The sequence below is a fragment of the Pelophylax lessonae genome, assembly GCF_965119305.1.
Source record: "Pelophylax lessonae genome assembly, chromosome: 1".
Classification (NCBI taxonomy): Eukaryota; Metazoa; Chordata; class Amphibia; order Anura; family Ranidae; genus Pelophylax; species Pelophylax lessonae.
Window position 1 is genome coordinate 761,004,580 of NC_138768.1, and position 20,639 is coordinate 761,025,218.

The following is a 20,639-nucleotide window of genomic DNA, read 5'->3' on the forward strand; positions in this document are numbered from 1 at the left end:
TTGCACAGATGATGAAATACCACCAAAAGAAAGCTCTGTTTGTGGGAAAAAAAGGACGTCAATTTCATTTGGGTACAGCGTCACACGACCGCGCAATTGTTCGTTAAAATCACGCAGTGCCGAATCGCAAAATAGGGCCTGGTCAGGAAGGGGGTAAAATCTTCCGGGGCTTAAGTGGTTAAAGGATCTGCTACTGGTGGCTTGGTGCCAGATACTACAGCAAACCTTCATAAGTCTAATGCAGTTCACGGGTTATAGTTGTGGGTCATAATGGCTGATCGATATATGTGTTAGATATGAATAGATGAACTTTAGGCTCTCAGCATCATCGCTGATGCTACCAGCACTATTACACTGCCAGCATAAGGCTGAAGAAAAAAAAGCAAATCCATATTGGTTTTTCCATTCCTATATACTTTCAAGTCTCCTGTCAATAATAATGACTGCTATACTGGTAGTTCGATCTTTTAAAGTGAGTTACCTAAATTGGCCCGGTCAGTCACAAAAACATGCAAATAGATATTCCATGCAACAAAACAGCTAAAATAATCACCTTTCTGGTAGCTTGTGTCTCATAGCTTCACTCCACTTGATCACTGTAGTCTACATAAGACCCTTCAGTATTTAAGACTTCTGGGAAGGTTAGATGCCCGTGTCCCCTGCCATGTTCTGTGGTTCTATCCTCTAAACCCTACATCACTGCTGTGTCCTTTAGTGAGAAAAGGGTCAGAGAAGGATATAGGGGTCAGAGGCAGGGGACACAGGCATACAACATTCCAGAAAGTGTTGAATGCGTGTAGAGTACAGGGTCCTGAAAATGTTACTAAATACTTTTTCTATTGCAGGGAACCCCTAATGGCATTTTTTTGCGGCTGCTATCAGCCATTTTATTTAAGCGAGTACACATTTAAACTAATATAAATAAATATATTTTTACAATAATAAATACATTTAGAGGTGAAAAAGGCCTTAGTGCATCACTGTATTATTTTATCAGTATATTGGCTGCTTTATTAGACAAAATGATACGGCTGACAATTTTCTTTTTAACCACTTTACCACCGGAGGATTTTGCTGTCTTACGTCCAGGCCACTTTTTGCGATTCGGCACTGTGCGAATTTAACTGACAATTGCGCGGTCATGCAATGCCATACCCAAACAAAATTTACGTCCTTTTTTTCCCACAAACAGAGCTTTCTTTTGGTGGTATTTTACCACCTCTGCGATTTTTACTTTTTGCGCTATAAACAAAAAAGAGCGAAAATTTTGAAAAAATAACAATATTTTTCACATTTTTTATATGAAATTCCGCCCCCAAAAAATGTAAAAATCTAAATTTTTTATCATTTTTGGCCAATTTATTTTTTGCTACATATTTTTGGTAAAATAATTGCAATAAGCGTATTTTGATTTGTTTGCGCAAAAGTTATTGCGTTTACTAACTAAGGGAAAGATTTCTGCCATTTTTGGTGTTTTTTTTTTTTTTAACGATTAATGGCGGCGATATGCAATTTTTTTTGCGGGACTGTAACATTGCGGCGGACAGATCGGACCCTTGACTGACATTTTTGACACTTTTGGGGGTACCAGTGACATTACTACTAGTGTTGAGCGAACACGGACTGTATTATTCGTGTTCGTACCGAATAATTGGATTTTTGTTACCCGAACACGGACACGGACACTTTACTGTATATTCGGGTAAAAATCCGTGTTCGGTCGTTTTATTTCCGGGTTTTGCATGCTTTGGCGCTCTTTTCATGGCGGGCTTTCAACAGCCAATCAACAATCGTTTAACTGGTGTGCCTTAAGCCATGCCAGCCATGCCTGCAAATGTCTCAGTAGCTGTGATTGGCCGTCTGAAGCATGTGACCAAGTCTTTATAAGTTCGAGGCAGCCGCAGCGGCGTCATTATGCTGCTTAGATCAGGGACAGAGCACACATCAACGTGCTGGCTGCTGATTAGGGAAAGATAGGCAGGAAAAAACCATTTGTGTCCGGATAGAATTGAGGGACAGGTCGGAGTGTTTAGGCAGGGCGAGTTGTAGGCATTTTAGGGATAGAGTCTGCTGAATTATAGGGTCAGTGTGTTCTACAAACTACAATCGATATTGCTGTGTGGGGTGGGGTCTGCACTTAGTTCTCCTGATCTACGATCTCTTCTCAATCCTGTTAGGGACAGAGTCTGCTGAATTTTAGGGAAAGTGTGTTCTACAAACTACAATCGATATTGCTGTGTGAGATAGGACATAGGCAGGTGTCAGTGATCCACATCCATTTTTCTGTGTGTGGGCTGCAGTGAACACAATCTTTTTGGGGTGCAGTGAACACAATCCTTTTGGAGTGCAGTGAACAAAATCTTTGGGGGGTACAGTGAACACAATCTTTGTGGGGTGCAGTGAACAAAACCTTTGTGGGGGTACAGTGAACACAATCTTTGTGGGGTGCAGTGAAGACAATCCTTGTGGGGTGCAGTGAAGACAATCCTTGTGGGGTGCAGTGAACAAAATCTTTGGGGGGTACAGTGAACACAATCTTTGTGGGGTGCAGAGAAGACAATCCTTGTGGGGTGCAGTGAACAAAATCTTTGGGGGGGGTACAGTGAACACAATCTTTGTGGGGTGCAGTGAACAAAACCTTTGTGGGGTGCAGTGAACACAATCTTTGTGGGGTGCAGTGAAGACAATCCTTGTGGGGTGCAGTGAAGACAATCCTTGTGGGGTGCAGTGAAGACAATCCTTGTGGGGTGCAGTGAACAAAATCTTTGGGGGGTACAGTGAACACAATCTTTGTGGGGTGCAGTGAACAAAACCTTTGTGGGGTACAGTGAACACAATCTTTGTGGGGTGCAGTGAAGACAATCCTTTTGGAGTGCAGTGAACAAAATCTTTGTGGGGTACAGTGAACACAATCTTTGTGGGGTGCAGTGAACAAAATCTTTGTGGGGTACAGTGAACACAATCTTTGTGGGGTGCAGTGAAGACAATCCTTGTGGGGTGCAGTGAAGACAATCCTTGTGGGGTGCAGTGAAGACAATCCTTGTGGTGTGCAGTGAACAAAATCTTTGGGGGGTACAGTGAACACAATCTTTGTGGGGTGCAGTGAACAAAACCTTTGTGGGGTACAGTGAACACAATCTTTGTGGGGTGCAGAGAAGACAATCCTTTTGGGGTGCAGTGAACACAATCTTTGTGGGGTACAGTGAACACAATCTTTGTGGGGTGCAGTGAACAAAACCTTTGTGGGGTACAGTGAACACAATCTTTGTGGGGTGCAGTGAACAAAACCTTTGTGGGGTACAGTGAACACAATCTTTGTGGGGTACAGTGAAGACAATCTTTGTGGGGTACAGTGAACACAATCTCATACTTCTGAAGCTTTGAGGGTGCTGCCTGTTCTATACTCCTCCTCCTCCTCCTCATCCATCCTTTTAGGTGTACAAACAATAGTAATTGGGGCCTAGTGTGCTTCTGTACGTGTGAAAAACATACACTTTTTTTTGATCATATTTCCTATTCCGCTATTCAATAAAAACCTTTGGGGCTCAATTAAATTGCGGAATAGTCTGTGTCGGTACGTGTGAGATCCACCTTTCCAAGTTTTTGGGGTTCATCTCATACTTCTGAAGCTTTGAGGGTGCTGCCTGTTCTATACTCCTCCTCCTCCTCTTCCTCATCCATCCTTTTAGGTGTACAAACAATAGTAATTGGGGCCTAGTGTGCTTCTGTACGTGTGAAAAACATACACTTTTTTTTTGATCATATTTCCTATTCCGCTATTCAATAAAAACCTTTGGGGCTCAATTAAATTGCGGAATAGTCTGTGTCGGTACGTGTGAGATCCACCTTTCCAAGTTTTTGGGGTTCATCTCATACTTCTGAAGCTTTGAGGGTGCTGCCTGTTCTATACTCCTCCTCCTCCTCTTCCTCATCCATCCTTTTAGGTGTACAAACAATAGTAATTGGGGCCTAGTGTGCTTCTGTACGTGTGAAAAACATACACTTTTTTTTGATCATATTTCCTATTCCGCTATTCAATAAAAACCTTTGGGGCTCAATTAAATTGCGGAATAGTCTGTGTCGGTACGTGTGAGATCCACCTTTCCAAGTTTTTGGGGTTCATCTCATACTTCTGAAGCTTTGAGGGTGCTGCCTGTTCTATACTCCTCCTCCTCCTCTTCCTCATCCATCCTTTTAGGTGTACAAACAATAGTAATTGGGGCCTAGTGTGCTTCTGTACGTGTGAAAAACATACACTTTTTTTTGATCATATTTCCTATTCCGCTATTCAATAAAAACCTTTGGGGCTCAATTAAATTGCGGAATAGTCTGTGTCGGTACGTGTGAGATCCACCTTTCCAAGTTTTTGGGGTTCATCTCATACTTCTGAAGCTTTGAGGGTGCTGCCTGTTCTATACTCCTCTTCCTCCTCCTCCTCATCCATCCTTTTAGGTGTACAAACAATAGTAATTGGGGCCTAGTGTGCTTCTGTACGTGTGAAAAACATACACTTTTTTTTGATCATATTTCCTATTCCGCTATTCAATAAAAACCTTTGGGGCTCAATTAAATTGCGGAATAGTCTGTGTCGGTACGTGTGAGATCCACCTTTCCAAGTTTTTGGGGTTCATCTCATACTTCTGAAGCTTTGAGGGTGCTGCCTGTTCTATACTCCTCCTCCTCCTCTTCCTCATCCATCCTTTTAGGTGTACAAACAATAGTAATTGGGGCCTAGTGTGCTTCTGTACGTGTGAAAAACATACACTTTTTTTTGATCATATTTCCTATTCCGCTATTCAATAAAAACCTTTGGGGCTCAATTAAATTGCGGAATAGTCTGTGTCGGTACGTGTGAGATCCACCTTTCCAAGTTTTTGGGGTTCATCTCATACTTCTGAAGATTTGAGGGTGCTGCCTGTTCCATACTCCTCTTCCTCATCCTCCCTTTAGGGTAGGAAAAAATTTAATCGGGCCTAGTCTGTGTTTGTACGTGTGAGATACACAGTTTTTTATCCTATTCCGCTATTCAATACACACCCTTTTGGTGTAAAAAACATTAAATTGCGGCATAGTTTGCATATTTGACATTTGCATATATTGTGCCTTGTTGCGCTGTTTTGAGTACTCCACCAACATGGCCAGTGGCAATGACGCCGTTCTCAGCTTAACTATCCCACTTCTATGCCTCCTTGAAAAAACAATTCGGGCGATGATGGAAGAGGATGTGGCACAGGATGAGGAGGAGGAGGAGGAGGATGAAGAGGTAACATTTCAAAGGCTTTCAGGGCAGTCATTCGCAAGGGGCTCCGAGGGTGGGTTCCTGCACACACAAACGCCAGGGACACAATTGTCCAGCAGGGGCACAGTTCTGGAGGATGAGGAGGATGAGGAGGAGGAGGAGCTGGAGGAGGAGATGGAACCATGTTCACAGCAGGGTGGCACCCAGGCCAGCTCATGGCCATCACTGGTGCGTGGCTGGGGGGATACAGAGGACACGGACGATACACCTCCCACAGAGGACAGCCTTTCGTCGCCTCTGGGCAGCCTGGCACACATGAGCGATTACATGCTGCAGTGTCTCCACAACGACCGCCGAGTTGCCCACATTCTAACTTGTGCTGATTACTGGGTGGCCACGCTGCTGGATCCCCGTTACAAGGACAACGTACCGTCCTTAATTCACTCACTGGAGCGCGATCGCAAGATGCGCGAGTACAAGCGCACGCTGGTAGACGCCATGCTGCTGGCATTCCCATCTGACAGCGGGGCCACAGTGGAAGCACAAGGCAGAGGAGGAGGGGGAGGAGGTCGCCAACTCAACCAGGGCACCGCCAGCACCTCAGAAGGCAGGGTTAGCATGGCCGAAATGTGGAAAAGCTTTGTCAGCACGCCACAACAAACAGCAGCACCAGCAGCTCATATGGAACGTCTTAGCAGGAGGCAGCATTTTACCAACATGGTGGAGCAGTATGTGTGCACACGCCTACATGTAGTGAATGAGGGGTCTGCCCCCTTCAACTTCTGGGTCTCCAAATTGGGCACATGGCCTGAGCTTGCCCTTTACGCCTTGGAGGTGCTGGCGTGCCCTGCAGCCAGTGTATTATCTGAACGGGTATTTAGCACGGCTGGGGGTGTTATAACAGACAAGCGCAGCCGCCTGTCCAGAGACAATGTGGACAAGCTCACGTTCATTAAAATGAACCAGGCATGGATCCCACGGGACTTTTCCGTACCTTGTGCAGAATAGCAATGGATACCGACCTTACCCAGCCATTGTTCCATTTTTGCTCTTTCTCACTCTTTTGGGGTGTACCCTCATTTAAAATTTGTGAAAAGAAGCAGTGTTGGCTACCTCGTCCTCCTCCTCAGGGCCAGATTAACGTAGGGGCTATTGAAGCTGCAGCTCCATGCAGGCCCCTACCTTTTATATAGGCCCCGGGTTGGCCATATTCACTGTGACCGCTCTTCTGTCACTTATAAACACAGAAGTCTGGCTTCTATGCTCGCTTCCCCAGGCAGCACCCTCAGAACCTCCCCACACAGCGCGAAGGCCGGACAAGGAGGGACAGTTGCCGATGCATGGATGTGTTTATGGGCTTCAGAGACAGCATCCCATGTTGAATTAGGCATGCATGGCTGCACCCTTCCTCCTCTGGGTGCATGCCAAGGCACGGCCCTTAAGGCCCTTCAAAATCCTCAGCACCAAGACCATGATGCTCTTAATCCGGCCCTGGTCCTCCTCCACCGCCGCTTCCACCTACACCGCCCATAGGTGTGCGCAGCCTATTGCATTAGGGTGTGCACCCCAAAGTTGAAATACACATGCATGTGTTTGCCTACATGTACATGGCCCCGATACATTACTCTCCCTGCTGGCAAAGATAAATAGAGCAGAGCAGGTGCGAGGGAGATCTTTCCCATCTCCTCACTGGCAAACAGAGCGATAATGCTATGTGCCCTAGGTGATTAGGGTGTGCCCAGGTACACCAGGCACACCCTGTGCACACGCCTATGACACCGCCACATCCACCACCACCTCAACCTCCCTCCTACTCCATATGGGCCTCGTCCTTCAGAGATGAAGAACATTGTTTTATTTTTCTGGTTTTTTTTTGTTGTTTTAAGTTATTTCCCTATCCACATTTGTTTGCAGAGCACTTGCCATGCTCTTAACTACGTTTTGCTGCCATTTGCAGCACTCTAGCCCTTTCCATTGGTGTTTTAGAGCCATTTTAGTGCCTTAAAGTTCGGGTCCCCATTGACTTCAATGGAGTTCGGTGTCCGGGAAAAGTTCAGTAAAAGTCCGGGACACGGACCCGGACTTTTTTTTAAAGTTCGGCCGAACCCGTCGAACACGGACATCTAGGTGTCCGCTCAACCCTAATTACTACAGTAATCAGTGCTATATATATGCACTGTTACTGTAAAAATGACACTGGCAGGGAAGGGGTTAATTTTATTGGAGAGGGAGGGGTTAATGTATGCCTGGTGCTTACTGACATGTGTGGGGGGAGGTGACTGAGTGACACAGGGACAGATCGCAGGTTCAGCTATGCTGAACCCTGCAATCTGACCCTGCCTGTCACTTAGGAGATCCGCCCGCTTTGTTTACACAAGCGATTCCCCGACGATCGGGGAAGAGCGGCGGTAATCACCGCCGCTCCTCCCCTGGCCCGACTCCCGCTGTAACTGAATACAGCGGGAGCGAGCCTCCGGCAGCACGCGCGTGCCACCGAGAGAGGGGAATGTCTGGTGACGTAGGTCTACGTCGCCAGACGATAACGAACCACTTTGCCGCAGTACAGTCAACGTGACTGGTCGGCAAGTGGTTAATATCAACTAGACCTGTACTCATTATTATTAATAATGGCTGTATAAACCAATCAGCCATAACATTTTGACCACCCATCTAATATTGAGCTAAAACAGCCCTGACCCATTAAGGCATGGACACCTAAGTACCATCCACATAAATGGCAGGACCCAAGGTTTCTCAGCAGAACATTGCCCAAAGCATCACACTGCCTCTGCCGACTTGCCTTCTTATACCTCATCCTGGTATCATCTCTTACCCAGCTAAGTGACACACACACACCCAGCCATCCACATGCTGTAAAAGCAAACGTCATTCATCAGACCAGGCCACCTTCTTCCATTGCTCCGTAGTCAAGTTCTGATGTTCATGTGGCTATTGTAGAAGATATTGGCTGTGGACATGGGTCACCATGGGCTTCACAGCCCCATATACAACAAACTGCGATGCCCATTTTTCTCTTCTTTCACCACATCAACCTTGTGGACAACATGTTCATTTGCTGCCTAATGTATTACACCAGGTTTCAGATGCCATTGTAACAAGATATTCCCTTTACCAGTCAGTGGTCATAATGTTATGGCTGATCGGTGTATGCAACTTTAAAGTTTAGATCTGAAAGAGATCCAATGTGAATAAAAACAGAAATAGGCACAGGAACATATTGCTATGCATCACACGATTTATGCATATAGATATATGAATATATTAACATATATATTATTTTCACTTTCTATTTTTAGGAAGCCACCGTTGATACATCTTCAGTTATTTGCAGTGATGGGATTGGTAGTAGTGAAAGGTAAGAGTACCTCCAGACAAACAAAGTTTAGTTAGTTCATCACTGTTCAGAAAACATTAGAGGTGTGCTATACTGTGAAAGCCCACTCAGTCTGAGCTGTTTATGTCATGTCCATCATGTCCATCCAAAGGATATGGCAGAAAAGGTTTGGCTGATCAGAGGCTGCAGCCAAGCAGTTGAAGCCACAGATTCTGACAGTGATGCGTGCCACTGTCAGATGTCCCAGCGGTGATAATTTCTACATCCACCTTGTTTGCATTGATGGAAAAATCTGTGTTTTTTTGTTTATTTTATTTTTTTTACAACCTGATTTTTTATTTATAGTCATTTAGACTAGGTTGACAATTAGTTTTAGTTCGAAAAACAGACAGTACAAAAAGTAAAATGTCAAATCTAGGGATGGGCCGAACACCCCCCTCTCAGCAGAACTCCCGAACAGGGGAACTGTTCTAACCCGAACGGCATACCCCATTAAAGTCTATGTGAGCTGAACAGGAAAAATTAAAAGTTCACATTTTGTAGGCTTATATGCAAGTAATTGGCCATAAAAGTGGTATGGGAGTCTGGGTGCTGCCCTGGGAACATGGATCAATAAAAAAAAAAAAAATTGTAAAAAGAATATTTTCTTTTTAGGAGCACTGATTTTAATGATGCTTAAAGTGCAACAATAAAAATAAAAAATTCCTTTAAAGCGGTAGTATACCGTTTTTTGTGATTTTTAACTACAGGTAAGCCTATAATAAGGCTTACCTGTAGGTACAATTAATATCTCCTAAACCTGCACTGTTTAGGAGATATTTGCACTGCATGCAGCCGCTGACGCGAGCGGCGCATGCACTCTGAAGTTCCGGCGGACCTTCAGAGTTCCTTGCCGGGTAGTTGCCGGAAAATGACTCCCGCGGGCATGCGCGGGAATAATGTCATCGTGGCTCCAGCCAATCACAGCGCCGGAGCCGCCGAACCCGGAAGAGATGCCGAGGGATCATGTCCGCTCCCACAGCGGTGTCCGGGGGTCCGTGTCGGGGCTTCGTTCTAAGGTAAGTGTTTCATAATGAGCTAGTATGCAATGCATACTAGCTCATTATGTCTTTGTCTTGCAAGGTTTTTTTTTTTTTTCCTTTGAGTATACTACCGCTTTAAATATAGTAGCTGGGGGTCCCCTTAATGTGCCTGCAAAGTGGCAGATCTGTAGCATGTATGGTTCTTGCTACAGCAAAAATTAAATTTCTAAAGAAAAAAAAAACCGAGTCAAATCCCATTTAAAATGACTCGCGGTTAAAATTGCCGCCTCCTGGCTATTAAAAAATAAAAAAATCCCAAATTAGAAAAAAAAAAACGGTGTGGGGTCCTCTTTAAAATGTATACCAGATCCTTATCTGAGCATGCAGCCTGGCAGGTCAGGAAAGGGGAGAGGGGCGAGCGAGCAGCCCCTCCTTTCCTGAACCATACTAGGCCACATGACTCAAGATGGGGGGGTGCTCTGGGGCAGGGAGGCTCTGCCCCCCGCCCCAGAGCACCTTGTCCCCAAGTTGATGGGGACAAGGGCCTCTTCCTGACAACTCTGGGCTGTGTTGGGGTCTGCGGATGGGGGAGCTTATCAGAATCTGGAAGCCCCTTTAACAAGGGGGGCCCCAGATCCCTGCCCCCCTCCCTATGTGAATGGGTTTCGGATACATCGTACCCCTACCCATTCACCAAAAAAGTGTACAAAAAAATGAGCACACAAGACAATTTTTCTTTAATAAAGTTCTTTATTAAAAAAATAAAAATAAAAATAATAATAATACCTGTTTGGCCCTGCCTATTACCTATATAAGAACTGTCAAAACACAAATAGGAGGATCACGGGAATTGGATTTACATCAGAGGACGATGAAGGACACTATTTTTTCATTTTTATTTTTTAATAAAAAATAAAGAATAAAGAATATAAAATTCTTGTGTCTCATGTGTTTGTTTTTTTGTACACATTTTTGGTGTATACCCATTCACATAGGGGGTGTGATTAAATGGACTTCCAGATTCCGATAAGCCCCCTACCCGCAGACTCTCGACAACCACAGCCCAGGGTTGTCAGGAAGAGGCCCTTGTCCCCATCAACATGAGGACAAGGTGCTCTGGGGTGGGGTGGGGGCAATGCCCCCCTGCTCCAGAGCACCCCCTAGTGTAGAGGGCATGTGGCCTAGTGTGGTTCAGGAGGTCGCTCGCTCATCCGACCTCCCCTTTTCTGACCTGCCAGGCTGGGAGCCTGGATAAGGGTCTGGCATGAATTTTGGAAGGGACCCTGTGACAGGAGTCACTTTGGCTGGGGGGCTCTTCGAACCCAGATTACTTTAGAGAGGTCAGGAAACTCCTTGTCCAGCTTCACTGGCCCCTTTTATGTGTAAGTTACCCTGTGTCTATTAGGGGCACAGGGTGACCAAGAACCCCAGTCGGGTCTGCACTAATCAGACTCGCTGTACAACCACACTGGACTAAGAATTTCATGTTATGCTGGTTATCCTGGGTTCTATATGTGTGGTTTGTGTTGAAAGAGTGAAGGGCCTCTTTCACTTGGGACAAGAATATTTCTGGACAATGTCCCTCAAGAGATATATAGAGATAGACAATTTGACTTTTCAGATTGCTAGAATATTGCAGGAGTGCCTCATAGACCCTTGGTAGATAATGAGGTGGGGTGGGTTTTGTTATTGTTAAATACCTGTATTCCATTGTTCTATTGTTTCTGTCTACTTTAAGATCAACCTATTATGGGATGTATATGTGTATGTGGATTGGCTGCTAAGGAGGAGGGGGGATTGTCCCACAGTATATATCTCTTTGTGACTGTTTTTGAATAATCAGTTTCATTCTGGTTTCCTCCAAAATTGGTACTGTTTAGTTCTTGGGGTAACTATAGCCAGATTCACAGATCTCATGTTCCAGAGCTTAGGAAGCAGCTTCTTGGTGGAGATACCCAGTCGGGGTGTCCTGTGTCCGTCACAGACCCCATGCCGTTTTTTTAAAGAAAAGATTTCAATAGCCGGGAGCCGGAAATCGTAACCGCGAGTGATTTTAAATGGAATTTGACTCGTATTGTTTTCTTTAGAAATTAAATTTTTGCTGTAGCAAGATCCATACACTTTACAGGCACAATAAGGGGACCCCCAAGGCACTATAATTAAAGGATTTTATTTTTCAGCTGTGAGATGGGAACCCATTGACAGCTGATGACTCATCGGTTGTTAAGGATGCCACGGCCAGCTTACCGACCCTGCTCCCTAACAACCAGCTTATACTGCACCCTGATTGGGCAAAGCTTTGCCAAACAGGGCGCAGCATTTCAGGGTGCTCGTTGGGACGAACACCCGGCAAACACCCTGCAAATTCAGGTGTTCAGCGAACGACCAATCGGGCAAATGTTCGGCCCAAACTCATGCTCGGGCGGAACCGTTCGCCCATTCCTATTCAAATCTCTTTGCTGATCTTCCCTAGCTGGAAAGAATTCAGAAGCCATATGTATTACATCACTTCAAGTTTCAGGTGTCAGGGAAGAAGCTAGTGGAGCAGTCTGAGCTCCATTACCTTCAAAAGAGGGCAATCATGAGAAATCAGGGGTCTAATAGAACCAGCCTATACTTTATTCAAAGGTTAAAAATAAGTTACATTCAAATCCTGATAATTAAAATAAGATCAGTAAAACTAAATCAGGGGTCTGCACATTTCCTAAACAAAGGGTCAGTTTACCATCCTTTTGACTGGGGCCAGACTGTGGTCAGTGGGAGTAGAAAATGCCCCAGCATCAGTGGGAGTATACAGTGCTTCAGAAAAAAGGCACACAGTTGGAGAGAAAGCTCTGACAGGAGCAGGCTACCTTGAGATGGTGTCCACTAGCAGTGCCCTATCCAGTGAGCACTAGGAGACTAGCTCATAAAAAATTCCAAGTGTTTTTGAAATCCAAAATGTTAAAAACAAAGATCTATACAAAAAAAGTTTCACTAATGCAAAATTGAAGGAGGTAGGGTACCTTTAAGAAGGGGAAGCCATGATCCATCCTCTGCGATGGAGTCTGCACTGGAGCCATGTGGAGTAGCAGGCAGGAGGGTGTTCCCTCCGATGAAAGAGGGGAGGGGGGCAGTTGCCAAGTACCACTTAATGGAGGAGGGGGGCAGTCCCGCTGAGTGACTGGGATGTATGGACAGTACAGTGCAGCGTGCCTCGGCCATGGGACTCTGCAGTCCGGTCACTGTCTGCCTGTTACTGCGCTGGATGATGACGTCCTCAACGCGTCATACTGTCGTGTGTACTGTCCATCCATCCCGGTCACTCGGTGGGACTGCCCCCTTCCTCCATCAAGTGACACTTGGCAACCACCCCCCTCCCCTCTTTCATCAGAGGGAACACCCTCCTGCCTGCTACTCCACATGGCTCCAGTGCAGACTCCATCGCGGAGGACGGATCATGGCTTCCCCTTCTAAAAGGCACCCTACTTCCTGCAATTTTGCATTAGTGGAACTTTTTTTGTATAGATCTGGCATACTTTGTTTTTAACATTTTGGATTTCAAATAAACTTGGAATTTTTTATATGAGCTAGTCTCCTAGTGGATAGGGCACTGCTAGTGGACACCAACTCAAGGTAGCCTGCTCCTATCAGCGCTTTCTCTCCAACTGTGTGCCTTTTTTCTGTTGCCCCCCTCCCCAAGGGGTTTCTCCTATAGCAGCTCAGGATCAGTCAGGCACTGTACTCCTCACCATCACCAACTGGTAAGCGCCGGATCTTTACTGTGATTTTTGTTCTAAACAGTGCTTCAGTCTAGGCCAGACTGTGGTCAGTGGGAGTAGAAAATGGCCCAGCATCAATGGGAGTAAACAGTGCTTCAGGCTGGGGCTAGCTTGTGGTCAGTGAGTATAGAAAATGCCCCAGCATCAGTGGGAGTAAAAAAAATAACATTATGCATGTGGTCAGGAGGAGGAATAGTGCCCCATCATGCCAATAGAAAGAAAAGTGCCTCAACGTTGGCGTCAGTGGGAGGAATGGTGCCCCATCATTGGTGTCAGTGGGAAGGATAATACCTCACCATTGGTATCAAGGGGGGGAATGGTGCCCCATAATTGGTGTCAGTGGAAAGAATAGTGTTCCATCGTTTATATCGGTGGGAGAAATTGTGTGTCAGGGAAAGAAATGGTGCCTCACTGTTGGTGCTTGTAGAAGGAATAGTTCCTAGTATCGGTGGAGGGAATACTGCCCCAAGGGCTGGCTAAAGAAAAGCAAAGTGCTGCAATTTGGAGACCACTGAACTATATAATAAATATTTTTGTAACTTTTTTTGTTATCTATTTAATAGTCTACTACAAAACTCTCGGTGTACAACTCCATCGAATGCTATGTCTTCAGCAGTGAACAGTGGCTCAGAGGAATCAATATATTCTACCTTGGAAGAAAGCGCACGTGAGAGGAGCTTAAAGCCTGCTGATGACCTCAGAAGTCAATCAGATAGTCATTCCCAGAGTGATACTATCAGTAGCCATTCATCAGAAGCTGGATGTCAAGAAGAATTCTCAATCACTCCGTATGCAAGCTTCTATGGACCGTGTACGATGATAAGTAAAGCTGGATGGTTAGATAAACTTTCACCTCACAGGTGAGATAGAAGGTTCATATTCTGTATTATTGGTGTTTTTGAATGAACTTTTTGACAATTATCCATTATTATTTTATATTGGGTACAATCTGTGGGATATACAGTATTAGACACATCAGTGTGGCACAAAATATTTTTATTTTTATGTTCTTTTCTAATTGTTTTTTCAGGGGTTGGGCTTGGCCCCCTAGTTCCAGTGAAGGGAACTCTTAGGGCATCAGCATACTAAGATATTTTGGACAAGTTCATGCTCCCAACTTTGTGGGAACAGTTTAGGGATGGCCAACTCCTGTTCCAACATGACTGTGCACCAGTGCATAAAGCAAGGTCCATAAAGACATGGATGAGCAAGTTTGGGGTGAAGGAAATTGACTGGCCTGTGCAGAGTCCTGACCTCAACCTGATAGAACACCTTTGGGATGAATTAAAGTGGAGGCTGCGAGCCAGGCCTCACAAATGCACTTCTGGAAAAATGGTCAAACATTCCCATGGACACACTCAGGGCTGCTGTTAGAAATCGCGGGGCCCCGTACAGACTACCTGGCAGGGCAGCCCAAGAAAATATTAAAGATATATTTAGCTAAAATTACAACAAAATCACTATTATCAGACCCAAATATAACATAACTCGCATAATTCCTGCTAAATCTAAAAAAAAACTATGTTAAATAAAAAAGAAGATGAGATGAGAAAAATATACAGGCTGGGCAGTTGGAGCTCAGTGATCAGAGTGACAGAGAGAGAGAAACAAAGTTACAATTTACAAATAAACTCCTGAGCAGAGATAAGTGCTGGGAGGGGGGCCCACACAAGGGAGGGGATTAGTGAGGGACAACTGTCTCTTTCTCAACAGATAAAAGCTGATAGCAGGGAGAGGGACAGATCAGATTCAGGTGCTGGAGGAAGATTTCTGTATTTGTTGTCCATCACTAATCCCCCTCTCTGTGTGGGCCCCCCTGTGTGCTCGGGCCCCCTACAAGTGGGCTGGTGGTCCCCCCCCCCCTATCAGCGGCCCTGGACACACTCCTAAACCTTGTGGATAGTCTTCCCAGAAGAGTTGAAGCTGTTATAGCTGCAAAGAGTGGGCCAACTCAATATTGAACGCTACGGACTAAGACTGGGATGCCATTAAAGTTCATGTGTGTGGAAACTTTTGACAATATAGTGTGTGTGTATATATATATATATATATATATATATATATATATATATATATATATATAATAGTTCTGGTAACTCTGGTGAATCCTCAGGTCTCCTTCTCTTTGTAGGTATTTCCTGTAACTCCTTATAACCCTCCATTACTCTATTCAAAATAAAAAAATGGCCTTTAGTTACAATTTAGAAATGGAAGGGGAAAAAAGAACACCAGTTGTCAGAATGTAGTGCACTTTGCACTATGTTCTTATGAAGCTAGTGCTACAAGAAGATCTTTAACTTCTTGCCATCCGTGCTATAGCCGAAGTACAGCTACAGTGCGGACTCGAATTTCCGGGAGGCCATCTTTAAGCGGCCTCCCAGAGACAGTCTCCCCGCGCGCTCCCGCGAGCGCGCATCGGGGAAAATCTGTGTTGGCCGTGTCCCTTGGATACAGCCAATCACAGATCGTGGTAAATGGCCAATCACAGTGGCCATTTACCACGTGATCGGCCCATGCAATGAGAGATGATTTCATATGTAAACATATAAGATCATCTCTCATCGCACAGCGCTCCTTCCTCACACAGAGACTGCAGTGTGAGGAAAGAGCAGAGCCGATCAGCCGTCGGGGACACAGTGGAATGTAATCAGGGCACCGATCACCAGTGCCCTGATTACTACAGAGGTAAAAAAAAAAAAAACAATGTGCCCACAGTGCCCTCCATCAGTGCCCCCATCAGTGCCCACAATCAGTGCCCATAGTGCTGCCAGTCAGTGCCCATCAGTGCCTGCTCATCTAGGCACTGATGAGCACTGACTGGCAGCACTATGGGCACTGAGTATGGGCACTGATGGTGCTGCCCATCAGTGCTCATCAGTGCCGCCCATCAGTGCTCATCAGTACCACCCGTCAGTGTCCATCAGTGCCACCCGCCAGTGTCCATCAGTGCCGCCTATCAGTGACCATCAGTGCCGCCCGTCAGTTCCGCCTCTCAGTGCCCAGCAGTGCCACCTCTGTGCCCAGCAGTGCCACCTCTCAGTGCCCAGCAGTGCCACCTATCAGTGCTCATCAGTGCCGCCTATCAGTGCCGCCTATCAGTGCTCATCAGTGGGGCATATTAGTACCTCCTCATCAGTGCCCCCTCATCAGTGCCCATAAGTGCCACCTCATCAGTGCCCATAAGTGCCACCTCATCAGTGCCCATAAGTGCCACCTCATCAGTGCCCATCAGTTCAGCCTATCAGTGCCCATCAGTGCTGCCTCAGCGCACATCAGTGAAGGAGAAAAATGTATTTATTTTCAAAATTTACTCGCAGAAAATAAAAAAAAAAAAAATTTTTTCAAAATTTTCTGTCTTTTTTCTTTTTTTTTGTAAAAAAATAAAAAACCCAGAGATGATTAAATACCACCAAAAGAAAACTCTATTTGTGTGAAAAAAATGATAAAAATGTCATATGGGTACAGTGTAGCATGACCGCGCAATTGTCATTCAAAGCGTGAGAGCGCTGAAAGCTGAAAATTGGCCTGGATGGGAAGGGGGTGAAAGTGCCCGGTAGGCAAGTGGTTAATATTCTCATTTGCTCATAAAATGACTAATGATTAATCACTAGGGGTAACAATTGACTGCGAAAAGGATGGAGCAAATAGCTCCCTCTAGGGTAAAGCCTGGCATATGCGGATCAAAATGTGGCCGGTTCAAAGGGTACCAGCCATATTTAGATCCATGTATGGGCAGACTGGTTGTACTGAAATTGATCTATCAATCAGCAAACAGTGATCATTGTATCCTGACAGCTGGGAAACCACCCCCCGCTGTCAGAATACAAGAGCTCCATTGACTGGGTTTATGGGGGAATCAAGACATTTTCTTTCCTTCAACCCATGGTTCAAAGACAGAAAATTGCATAATGTATGGCCTGCCTAAGCTACACTAACAGCATGAAGTAGAATGTGGTAGTGTTGATACACACACTTTCAATTCAATTAGTCATGGCAGATTAATCTCTACTATACACTGCTTGTGTGGTTTACACAATAGGGGTCCATTTGTTTCCATCTGTTTAGCTAATAGTAGTTATATTGTTACTGATTTTACTAGCATGATTAAACTAATAAAAATCTCTGTGTATCTCTAGCCTGAAGGCAAAAACTGCCGCACTGGGCTTGTAATAGGCTTGCTTTAGTGAATAAATTATTAGTGGAAAGCTAACAATGACCTTTATTCAAGATAATCAAGGAATCCTTATGTCTGCAGAGATGATGGGGTCAGAAGAAAGAACCAGCTCATGGTGGAGACAAAGGCATTCAACCCTACTGGAAGTTTTAAATGCATAGAGCTATAGGCGTGCACACAGGGTGTGCCAGGTGTGCCTGTGCACATCCTAATCACCCTGTACAGTGCAGATTCCCCCTGCTGTCATTTTCAGACCCCTTCCTTTTCTGAACTATGTTTACTATGTCTTAGGTGTACGTTTGCTAACCAATTAAGGACCAGAAGGTTTTACCCCCTTAATGACCAGGCCATCTTTTGCGATTCGGCACTGCGTTACTTTAACTGACAATTGCGCGGTTGTCCAATGCTGTACCCAAATAAAAGTGATGTCCTTTTTTTCCCACAAATAGAGCTTTCTTTTGGTGGTATTGAATCCAATTTTTTCATCATTTTAGGCCAATATGTATTCTGATACATATTTTTGGTAAACAAATTCCCAATAAGTGTATATTTATTGGTTTGCACAAAAGTTTTTGCGTCTACAAACTAGGGGAAAGATTTATGTCATTTTTATTTATTTATTTATTTTACTGGCAGCGATCAGTGATTTTTAGCAGGACTGCAACATTCCGGCAGACAGATCAAACACCTAACTGACACTTTTGGGGGGACATTACTACAGTAATCAGTGCTAAAAATATGCACTGTTACTGTACTAATGACACTGGCAGGAAAGGAGTTAACACCACGGGCGATCAAAGGGCTAAGTGTGTGCCTAGGGAGTGCTTTCTAACTGTGTGAGAGTTCTATTACTGGATGAACACAGAGACCTGTGTTCCTAAATAGAAGAAAAACAGGATCCCTGTGTTCATCACTGACAGAACAGCAGTCTGCCGTGTTTACATTGGCAGACCACTGTTCAATCTCCATAGGAAGCAATCGCGGGTGCCCGGCAGACATCGCGGCCACCGGACCCGCTAATTGGCTCCCCCTCTAGCCAATCACCCCCCAATAACTGCTACATGAAGCAATGTACATGTACGTTGTTTTGCGTTACAGAGCCGACCTGCTGCTGTATAACTACGACGGCTGGTCGGCAAGTGGTAAAACTGAGAAGTTTTTTTTCAGTTCAGTTCTTGCCAGTTCTCAGAGGAAAATTATCTCCTCTGCAGCCTGTTTTTGAAGCCAAGAACTTCTGTTCTCAGAGAAGGATCAGAGGAGAAGTTTTTCCTCTGAACACAGCTAATATCTGTACACAGGTAGAAGGAGAAGGGCTGGCTGTAATCTTGTGAGATACAGCTGCAAGAAAAAGTATGTGAACCCTTTGGAATGATATGGATTTCTGCACAAATTGGTCAGAAAATGTGATCACAACAATAGACAATCACAGTCTGCTTAAACTAATAACACACAAATAATTAAATTTTGCCATGTTTTTATTGAGCACACCATGTAAACATTCACAGTGCAGGTGGAAAAAGCATGTGAACCCCTAGACTAATGACATCTCCAACAGCTAATTGGAGTGAGATGCCAGCCAACTGGAGTCCAACCAATGAGATGAGATTGGAGGTGTTGGTTACAGCTGCCCTGCCCTATAAAAAACACACACCAGTTCTCGGTTTGCTTTTGAAGCATTGCTTGATGTGAATGATGCCTCGCACAAAAGAGCTCTCAGAAGACCTACGATTAAGAATTGTTGACTTGCATAAAGCTGGAAAGGGTTATAAAAGTATCTCCAAAAGCCTTGCTGTTCATCAGTCCAAGGTAAGACAAATTGTTGCTACTCTCCCTAGGAGTGGCCGTCCTGTAAAGATGACTGCAAGAGCACAGCGCAGACTGCTCAATGAGGTGAAGAAGAATCCTAGAGTGTCAGCTAAAGACTTACAAACTCACTGGCAAATGCTAACATCCCTGTTAGCAAATCTACAATACGTAAAACACTAAACAACAATACGTAAAACACTAAACAAGAATGGATTTAATGGGAGGATACCACAGAGGAATCCACTGCTGTCCAAACAAAACATTGCTGCACGTTTACAGTTTGCACCAAAGCACCTGTACAGCAGTACTGGCAAAATATTCTATGGACAGATGGAACCAAAGTTGAGTTGTTTGGAAGAAACACACAACACTATGTGTGGCGAAAAAGAGGCACAGCACACCAACATCAAAACCTCATCCCAACTGTGAAGTATGGTGGTGGGGGCATCATGGTTTGGGGCTGCTTTGCTGCATCAGGGCCTGGACGGATTGCTATCATCAAAGAAAAAATGAATTCCCAAGTTTTTCCAGCCATTTTGCAGGAGAACTTAAGGACATCTGTCTACCAGCTGAAGCTCAACAGAAGATGGGTGTTGCAACAGGACAATGACCCAAAACATAAAAGTAAATCAACAACAGAATGGCTTAAACAGAAGAAAATACACCTTCTGAAGTGGCCCAGTCAGAGTCCTGACCTCAACCTGATTGAGATGCTGTGGCATGACCTCAAGAAAGCGATTCACACCAGACATCCCAAGAATATTGCTGAACTGAAACAGTTCTGTAAAGAGGAATGGTCAAGAATTACTCCTGACCGTTGTGCACGTCTGATCTGCAACTACAGGAAACGTTTAGTTGAAGTTATTGCTGCCAAAGGAGGTTCAACCAGTTATTAAATCCAAGGGTTCACATACTTTTTCCACCTGCGCTGTGAATGTTTACATGGTGTGTTCAATAAAAATATGGCAACATTTCATTCTTTGCGTGTTATTAGTTTAAGCAGACTGTGATTGTCTAATGTTGTGACTTAGATGATGATGATCAGATCACATTTTGTGACCAAGTTGTGCAGAAATCCATATCATTCCAAAGGGTTCACATATTTTGTCTTGCAGCTGTATATCGCGAGATTACAGTGCAGCCGAGTTTAAAAAAGTGAAACCATAGTTACAAAGAACAAGTCATTACGTGAAGATAATAGGCATTATGCACTGTGTGTAGATAACTATATACATGACATTTTTCTATAATGTAAAGTAGTGAGTGTACAGCTTGTATAACA

The 20,639-nt window shown here is 44.7% G+C and overlaps 1 protein-coding gene across 1 annotated transcript in view; it reads left to right on the forward strand.

The window, feature by feature from the left end:
- Positions 1–20,639, forward strand: part of ARAP2 (ArfGAP with RhoGAP domain, ankyrin repeat and PH domain 2) — a 570,354-nt gene that overhangs the window by 89,333 nt on the left and 460,382 nt on the right. Inside the window, exons 5-6 of the mRNA XM_082248393.1 lie at positions 8,557–8,615; positions 13,941–14,237. Coding sequence (XP_082104519.1) covers positions 8,557–8,615; positions 13,941–14,237 — 356 coding nt within the window. The remainder of the gene's footprint in view (positions 1–8,556; positions 8,616–13,940; positions 14,238–20,639) is intronic.